At 42.6% G+C, this 9,423-nt stretch overlaps 1 protein-coding gene across 1 annotated transcript; it reads left to right on the top strand.

Moving 5' to 3' along the window:
- The first annotated feature begins 865 nt into the window (after positions 1 to 865).
- GATAD1 (GATA zinc finger domain containing 1) lies at positions 866 to 7,347 on the top strand. The gene is made up of 5 exons (XM_081531403.1): positions 866 to 1,220; positions 1,958 to 2,083; positions 3,694 to 3,753; positions 5,149 to 5,332; positions 7,017 to 7,347. Exons 1-5 carry the CDS (start codon positions 963 to 965, stop codon positions 7,205 to 7,207), a joined length of 819 nt encoding a protein of 272 aa, XP_081387529.1. The 5' UTR covers positions 866 to 962; the 3' UTR covers positions 7,208 to 7,347.
- The last annotated feature ends 2,076 nt before the right edge of the window (positions 7,348 to 9,423 follow it).

Raw genomic sequence — 9,423 nt, forward strand, 5'->3', positions numbered from 1 at the left:
GGGCCAAATCTGCCTCCCAACAATGCCAAACGGGCACTATCTCCCCGGCCTAATGACTCAAGATGACACCCTCACTCAAGGGCCAATGAACGTATGCATGGTCTCCAAGGCTTTAAAATATGTTTCAACTCCTAACACTCAAATGCCCCTTATAAGCAAACGTATTTGGAGGTGTAAATTATAATTTTAAAGAGTGTAAAGGGGTCTTAAGTAGGAGTGCCGGACTTAGCAAATTAAAAATACAGGCTGCCCAGTTAAATTTGCATTCAGATAAACAACGAACATTGCATGAGATACATTGGCGTTAGTTATTAATTGCTCATCTGGAATTTAGATTCACTTAGGCGTCCTGTATGGAGAAGGAAATGGCAGCCCACTCCAGTGTTCTTGCCTGGAGAATCCCAGGGACGGGGGAGCCTGGTGGGCTGCCGTCTATGGGGTCGCACAGAGTCGGACACGACTGAAGCGACTTAGCAGTAGCAGGTGTCCTGTATTTTATAAGCCAGTCGTAGGCCTAAAAGGCCGAAAAGTTCGCAAACCTGCCCGCGGTCCCAGTAATTCCGGGAAAGGCACTTCCGGTTAGGCGGGCGGCCAGTGTGCGGCCCCGCCCGTCACCGGAAGCCTCCTAAGGCGGAGGCCAGGCTGTCCTCCCAGGCTCCGCCCCGCCCCGCCTCGCCTCGCCCCGCCCCGCCCCGCCCCGCCCCGCCTCGCCCCGCCCCGCCTCGCCCCGCCTCCTGACGCCTCGGGCTGCCGGAGCCTGGAGCTGGCCGCGGAGCGGGCGGAACCGGCTTCCTGCCTCCAGGGGGCGGCGGCCGCGGCCCGGTCCCGGCTTGGGCAGCTCGGCGCCGCGCCCGCGCCGCTCTTCAGTCTGTGGGAGTGGCGGGCCGGCCAGCGGGCCGCCGAGGCCGGCGGTCGCCATTCCCGTGTCGCTGCGCCCGCGGGGGCCGCCCGAGCCGGCCACCATGCCACTGGGCCTGAAGCCCACCTGCAGCGTCTGCAAGACCACGTCGTCCTCCATGTGGAAGAAGGGCCCGCAGGGGGAGATCCTGTGCCACCACTGCACAGGCCGGGGCGGCGCAGGCGGCGGGGGCTCCTGCCCGGGGGCGGCCGGCGGGACCGGGGGCGGCGGCGGCGGCGGCGGGGGCGGCTTCGGCGCCGCGACCTTCGCCAGCACCTCGGCCGCCCCTCCGCAGAGCAACGGGGGCGGGGGCGGCAAGCAGGTGAGCCCCTGCGGCCCCTCCCGCGGGCGGAGGCCGACGCGGCGCGTGGCTGCCTGGGCCGGGCCACCCCCTCCCGTGCGCGACGAGAAGGTCGTCGTTGGTTTGGTCCCTTCCCAGCACCTTTGCTTATGAGACATTTCAAGTCTACAGAAGCAGGAAGAGGAAAAACCCCTCAGAAATCCCTCCCCTGTGATACTTTGGGTAGCAGCCGGCCATCTCAGTGTACTTACGTATACACAGAGATGTCTACAGGGTCACGGCTCCTGGACCTCTTTCCCTGTTAATAAAGTTTACTTTGTCATAATGTCATGTTATTAAGATTATCATGTCATTTTCAGTAGTAACATAAGTATTCCATTGCAGGAGGTGGCATACCACACCCATTCTCTGGCTTAGGAGAGTTGAGTTTTTAAGGACTTTTGTGTTATAAACGCAACCGATGAATGGTTCTTACCTTGGCATAGACTGACTGACCCCTCTTGCTGCCCGTTGTCCTTTTACAAGTCGTTCACACCTTTTTTGGAGTCTCTGGAGATGTTTGCCTGTGGCTCTCCCTTTTTAAATTAAGCCAGTTCGTTTGATTATTACCCAGCATGAAAAGAAAAGTTGCACTCGTAATTTATTTTTAAATGTTCGTTTAAAGTGCATACTCTGGGATCCTTGTAAGATGGTTGTATCAGGACAGCAACCTTTCTACACTTTTTATTTCTCTTTTTTGTTCTTTGTTTATGTAACAGAGTAAGCAGGAAATTCACAGGAGGTCCGCTCGGCTCAGAAACACTAAATACAAATCTGCTCCAGCTGCTGAAAAGAAAGTTTCCACTAAAGGGAAAGGGAGAAGACATATTTTTAAATTAAAAAATGTAAGATGATTGTGGACAGTGTCTTGTAATTGTGGCATTGTGTGTAGTGTGACCAACCACCGCCTTCATCTCTCACCGTTGAACTTGGGCTCTGCTCTTGCCAGCTCTTCTGTAGCCTTCTGGGGACTGAGCCAGGCTTTCAGAAAGTGAAGGAGCTCTTTTAGGAGGCTTACTGCTTTATAAAGTTAACAATATCCTCTTTTCCTTGTTTTAGTTTTTTTTTCCCCTCCTGGGGAACATAAAACATGATTCTAAAAGAAACCTAAATCTTGAGCACATTTTATTGGGTTCTCTGTGCAAAGGATGAGATGGAGTTAAAGTTCTTGGTGTGGGCATGGTATTTTTTTTTTCTTCTTCCGTAAAGCTCTAAGTAAATAATACTGGAATTCATTCAGTCCATATTTGCTTGTTATATGGCCCCAGAAAAATGTTTCTTACTGATTTATAATGATCAACTTGATGAATATGAATCAAAAGTTTTCCTAAATCTTCTTTATCTCTTCTTTTATGAGAAAATAGATTGTTGAAAGACTTACACTGGGGTAACTGAAAGCTTATTTTTGGTTTTGTAAATACAAGGGACAGTGGTCAAACACAATGGGCAAAGTATTAGATACTGTTTTTTGGGGTTTTTTAAAACCTCAGTTTTAAAACCTCATACTCTTTGCTTTCAGAACAGAAATGCTTCAGTCACCAGTAAAGGCGTTTTCTGAAGTTGGGTGTATTCATTTAAAAAACTCAGAGAGGCCTTACGTTAGATTCTTGTGCAGATTGTGGATTCTTTTTCTTGAGAAGTTGCTTCTAATTGATTTAGGATTTTAATAAATTTGTTTTCTAAAATGTGATTATTGACTAGACAAAATATGTGAATACTTGATTATAGTTGTACACACTTAAACACCTTTTTCCTCTTAAGTATGGTGGAATATGTTTTCTGAAAGTATTTTAATATCAATTTCTCTGGCAACTGCTTTCTTCAAGGATGATAGATACCAAGACATATTTGGGAAGGCCTAGTTACTGTGTTGTGGCATAAAAGTGTGTATTACAGCTTAAGAAGGAATTTCGATGATGATTGAGTGGTGGCAAATTACTAGCAACTCGGAAGAAAGCTTCATTTGGCCTTGGTTCACACTTGTTAGAAAACTCGTTCTGATAATATTATCATAGCTATAGTTAAGTTGAGATGGAAAATGTCTTTGAGGAGACTTGTTTGTTATTTCCACCTCTATCATGCTCAGGCCATTAAAGCCACAGATACTTTTTTAAACTAGATTGTTATGTGCAGTAAAGCTCTGAGAAGGGTTTTGTTAGGTCTCAGCCACATAATCAGGAGCTTGTCCTTTGATTCTCAGCAATTTTTAAGCTAAAGGTAACGGAAATAACAGCAGAAATATTCAGACCATGCTTTGCCACAATGTTCAGAAGATTTTTTTTTTTTTAACACTGCAATTCTTGTCACCAAACAACTTTAGTATTTCTCAGATTACAGAACTCATATGTGGCTGGAAAAATGCCTACACACACACACAGGCACGCACACACACACATACACACACACACACACACACTATAAATGTGCTAATATTTTTACTTCTGTTTTTTCATAGCCCATCAAAGCTCCTGAGTCGGTTTCCACCATAATCACTGCAGAGTCAATATTCTACAAGGTGAGCATCATAGTTATTGAAGGAAGATTTGAATCTGTTGTATTTTTGTTGTTGTTTAGTCACTTATCCAACTCTTTTGTGACCCCATGGACTGTAACCTGCCAGGCTCCTGCCAATGAGATTTTTGAGGCAAGAATGCTGGGGTGGTTTGCTATTTGCTCCTCTAGTGGATCTTCCCAGCCTGGGACTGAACCTCCATCTCCGGCATTGCAGGTGGATTCTTTACCCCTGAGCCACCTGGAAGCCATGATGTGGTACTAAAATACTGGGTTACTCTAAAGGTCTTTGCTACTCTGTATAAGGTGTGATTGTGTTTTTTGTTCCTTTCTAAGCTCTTTTTCCCCACACATGGCTATCATAAAACATCCAGAGCTGAGTTGGGAGAGGAAGTTGCCTATTGAAGTATTATATGAGGATCTTAAGTATTTTTTAATGTAGATAATGGGAATTGTTTTTAAAATTCAAATGTGTGGTGTGGAGCCAGGGCAACGAGCCATCCTAGTCAACCTGACAACATTGAAGGCAAAGAAGGTAGAGGAGAGATTTGGGCAAATAGAGGATGGAGACTGATAAAGAGATGGGAGTAGGCACAGAGGTTCAAAAATGCCTTTAGGAAGTGAAAGGAGAAAGGCAGTAGTGGGGATTGGCTGCTCCTGGAAGTCCATGGTGAGGGAGAGAGAGGTGAAGTTGTTTTGATAAAAGCACTGTTTTTCAAGACTGTACAGAGCTAGACTCCTGAGCTGGTATAGGAGCCTCAGTTGCAGTGCTGCCTTATGTAGCTTTCAGCAAGTCACTTAACTTTGTCCAGTGCAGTGGCTCTGATGAAAAAAGTAGGGGTCATACTATTGTGATATAAAATTATTTTTATAAACAAATGTTTTCTCCAGCTGCAAGTCATCATGTGTATGTGAAATTTTTTTCATTCAAAAATGAAACAACTTTAGGGACTCCCTGGTGGTTCATTGATTGAGAATCTGCCTTCCAGTGCAAGGGACTCGGTCCGGTTTCGATCAGGGAAATAAGATCCCATATACCTAGGGGCAGCTAAGCCAGTGAGCCACAATTAGCCCATGTGCTGCAACTACTGAGCCCACACACCAGCACAAGAAGCCCTTGTGCTGCAACAAGAGAGCCTGTGCACCACAGCTAGAGAAAGCCCACAGGCCCCAGTGAAGAGTGCACAGCAGCAAAAACCCAGCACAGCCAAAGATAGAAAAAAGAAACAGCTTTAGAACTGGCATCAATCACAACCATATAAATGTCGACGCATTAGACCATCTGAAAGACCTTCTGTTGACCACTTGGAAAACTGTTGTTTCCATATTAAGGAAGTTTCAGTTCACACCTGTAGTGTTCTGTTATTTTAAATATGGGCTTATCTTCTGTTTCTCCCAGGGAGTCTATTACCAAATTGGAGATGTTGTTTCTGTAATTGATGAACAAGATGGAAAACCCTACTATGCTCAGATCAGAGGTTTTATCCAGGACCAGTACTGTGAGAAGAGTGCAGCGCTGACGTGGCTCATTCCCACTCTCGCTAGCCCCAGGGACCAGTTCGACCCTGCGTCCTACATCGTGGGTGAGTTAGACAGGGACGGACAGGTTCTTGAACCAGTTTATTTTCCATTATTATGTGAAAGTGTATTCATCTGCTCGGGCTGCCATGACAAAATAACATAAACTGAATGGGCTAAACAACAGAAATTTACTGTCTCGCAGTTCTGGAGGCTGCAAGTCCACAACATCAGGGTGCTGTCAGGGTCGGTTGCTGGTGAGAGCTCTCTTCCTGGCTTGTGGACAGCCGCTTTTTGGTTGTGTCCTCACATGCGCTTCCCTCTGTGTGCGTGCACTCCTAGCATCTCTTCCTCTTCTTATAAGGTCACCAATTCTATTGGATGAGAGCCACATCCTTACAACTTCATTTAACCTTAATTACCTCTCTAAAGACCCTCTCTCCAAATGTTATCACATTAGGGATTAGGACTTCAGCATATGAATTTGAGGGCATACAACTCAGTCCATAACAAAGAAGCATAAGTGCAAAAAAGATAATTTTACAGAAAATATGAAATTTTATAAAGCTGGGGTTTGAGGCTATCAATTATTTTGAGTTATGGGGCAGCATGCACCTACTAAAAAGCTGTATGGATAAGATTTTTCTGGGTGACTTAGGGTTAAACTCTGTTAAAAGAATTTATTGCTCAAGAACTAGATTATTTAGGTAACATACAAAAAGTTACTCAAAGATAATGTCTAGAGGAACTGTCATGTTTATGTCTCTACATCTTACAAATTCTCAACATATGTTCCTCTACATGTCACACACGTCATCCTGGGCTTTTTGTAACCTGTTATATTGTTGGTGGTGGTTGAAATGGCAGCCACTGTACTCATTGATTTCAAGGCTGACCAAAGAATTGATTCTTGACACAGACTCACAAGAAGAAGTTGTTGATAAACAGAATTTTGAAAGTGTTGAGACTTTTAAAAATTACCCCGAAACTTTTCAACCTTTCTGCAATGAGCATACATTACTTTTTCATTCTAAGAAAAAACACAAAAAGTATTTTTCTGAGAGAACGGAAGGACAAATAAAGTATCACTGTTATTCTCACCTGCATGTCAAGTTTTGACACATGGCCAAGCAGTTTTAGTCTTCTGCTTGTAAGTACATAGAAGACTGAACTTTTATTTACCTGTCCCATCAGATAGGATTGTCAGCAGAGACAGTAATGTGCCTGGACCACCTCTCGGGCTTCTGTCTCACCTCCTTTTCCTAATGTTCTGAAGGAGACTACATATCATAAAGTTTCAGAGCCTAGACTCTGGAACTAGACTGTCTGGGTTCATAAGACAGCCACTTACTAGCTGTGTGATCTTGGGCATTTTCCTTCATCTCTCTTGCCTCTTTCCCTCATGTAAAATGGGAATAATCATAGTACCTAACTCAGAGGCTTGCTGTGAGGATTCAAAGCATTGATGTATCTATCAAGTATTTAGATCAGTGTAGACATATAGTAGACATTTAAAGGCTAAATACCACTTTTAGAATCCTTTCTATATTGAGTTACATTTGGGGAGAATGCTATCTTCCTTAAGCAGTTAAAGCAGAAAAATATGATAGGAAGTAACTTCAAAATAATATATATTTCAAGGACTAATGTCAAGTTAGCACCAGACCAGTTTTTGGTAGTGTTTAGGAATTTTAATTTTTATGAAAATGATATATATCTTATAAAATGTAAATGGTGGCTCCCTTCCAGGACCAGAGGAGGATCTTCCAAGGAAGATGGAATATTTGGAATTTGTCTGTCATGCACCTTCTGAATATTTCAAGTCACGTTCATCACCATTTCCCACAGTTCCCACCAGACCAGAGAAGGGCTATATATGGACTCATGTTGGACCTACTCCTGCAATAACTATTAAGGAAACAGTTGCCAACCATTTATAGTTTAAAAAGTAAACCTGGATTTCCAATTACCTTTTATTTGTACCACTGTAAGACATGCCACATGTTTCTTTAATGAAATTCTTGGATGGAAAAATGACTAAAGTAATCACTAGGTTGTTCATTACTAGTAAGTTAGAAAATTAAAAGAGATAGAAAAGAATTAAATATATTATATATATTAAATGAAGTATTACATACACATTAAGTGTGTATATCCTCCCAGGCAAATACTGTCATTTCCAGGGAGACTATTAGGAACAGGTAGTATCTATTTTTCCCCTTAACTTATTTCTAGAAACTCGTAAAATAGATTGTATTTTTCTATAAGAATAAAATATTAATTAAGATATAAATTTCTAACCAAGGGCTAAATCAAGTAAAATGTAGCTGTGATCAACAATATCTCTCACAGTATCTCTTAAAAAAGCTTTATTTTATTATCTAGAAAATATATTAACAGACTGTTGACTGCTTTATTAAGGGAAGTGATTGGTGGATGATTTTTATTAGCCCAGGCATTTTAAAGCTTTCGTCTTAATTCTTCTGTAGTAGGCAGAAATTCAGAATCATTTGGTTGATTTTAATAGAGCTGCTCTTCACTGCTCTGACCTACCTTCTCAGTCGGAACGAGGCTTCATCAAAATGTTAGGCTTAGAGTGTGGACAGTCACCTTCACTGAACACACAGGAAATACACTGTGTAGGCCCCCCAGAGCAGTAGTTTCTTGACCACCCCTAAGACTAACGTTGGGCAGCCATAAAAATGATTAATAGGTTATTAGCATTGATATCTTTCAGGATTTGAAATAGCTCAGCTGGAATTCTATCACTTCCACTGGCTTTGTTCATAGTACTGCTTCCTAAGGCCCATTTGACTTCGTATTCCAGCATGTCTGGCTCTAGGTGAGTGATCACACCATCGTGATTATCTGAGTTGTGAAGATCTTTTTTGTATAGCTCTTCTGTGTATTCTTGCCACCTCTTATTAATATCTTCTGCTTCTGTTAGGTTCATACCATTTCTGTCTTGTATTGTGCCCATCTTTGCATGAAAATTTCCCTTGGTATCTCTAATTTTCTTGAAGAGATCTCTAGTCTTTCCCATTCTGTTATTTTCCTCTATTTCTTTGCATTGATCACTGAGGAAGACTTTCTTATCTCCTTGCTATTCTTTGAAACTCTGCATTCAAATGGGAATATCTTTCCTTTTCTCCTTTGCCTTTAGCTTCTCTTCTTTTCATAGCTGTTGGTAAGGCCTCCTCAGACAACCATTACGCCTTTTTGCATTTCTTTTTCTTGGGGATGGTCTTGATCTCTGTCTCATGTACAATGTCATGAACCTCTGTCCATAGTTCATCAGGCACTCTATCAGATCTAATCCCTTGAATCTATTTGTCACTTTCACCATATAGTCGTAAGGGATTTGATTTAGGTCATACATGAATGGTCTAGTGGTTTTCCCTACTTTCTTCAATTTAAGTCTGAATTTGGTAATAAGGAGTTCATGATCTGAGCCAAAGTCAGCTCCTGGTCTTGGTTTTGCTGACTGGATAGAGCTTCTCCATCTTTGGCTGCAAAGAATATAATCAATCTGATTTCGGTGTTGGCCATCTGGTGATGTCCATATGTAGAGTCTTCTCTTGTGTTGTTGGAAGAGGGTGTTTGCTATGACCAGTGTGTTCTCTTAGCAAAACTCTGTTAGCCTTTGCCCTGCTTCATTCTGTACTCCAAGACCAAATTTGCCCTTTACTCCAGGTATTTCTTGACTTCCTACTTTTGCATTCCAGTCTCCTATAATGAAAAGGACATCTTTTTTGGGTGTTAATTCTAAAAGGTCTTGTAGGTCTTCATAGAACTGTTCAACTTCAGCTTCTTCAGCATTATTGGTTGGGGCATAGACTTGGATTACCGTGATATTGAATGGTTTGCCTTGGAAATGAACAGAGATCATTCTGTCATTTTTGAGATTGCATCCAAGTACTGCATTTCGGACTCTTGTTGAGTATGATGGCTACTCCATTTCTTCTAAGAGATTCTTGCCCACAGTAGTAGATATAATGGTCATCTGAGTTAAATTCACAATTTCCAGTCCATTTTAGTTTGCTGACATTCCTAAAATGTCAGTGTTCACTCTTGCCATCTCCTGTTTGACCACTTCCAATTTGCCTTGATTCATGGACCTGACATTCCAGGTTCCTATGCAGTATTGCTCTTTACA

The sequence above is a fragment of the Giraffa tippelskirchi genome, chromosome 10 (genome assembly GCF_054371585.1).
Source record: "Giraffa tippelskirchi isolate mGirTip1 chromosome 10, T2T-mGirTip1v1.2.pri, whole genome shotgun sequence".
Taxonomy (NCBI): Eukaryota; Metazoa; Chordata; class Mammalia; order Artiodactyla; family Giraffidae; genus Giraffa; species Giraffa tippelskirchi.

Bases quoted from the DNA above. Each gene is read 5' to 3' on its own strand.
- GATAD1 (XM_081531403.1), top strand. From the start codon at position 963: ATGCCACTGGGCCTGAAGCCCACCTGCAGCGTCTGCAAGACCACGTCG. The intron at 1,221-1,957 runs GTGAGCCCCTGC...TTTATGTAACAG, and splicing joins GGGGCGGGGGCGGCAAGCAG to AGTAAGCAGGAAATTCACAG. The intron at 2,084-3,693 runs GTAAGATGATTG...GTTTTTTCATAG, and splicing joins ATATTTTTAAATTAAAAAAT to CCCATCAAAGCTCCTGAGTC.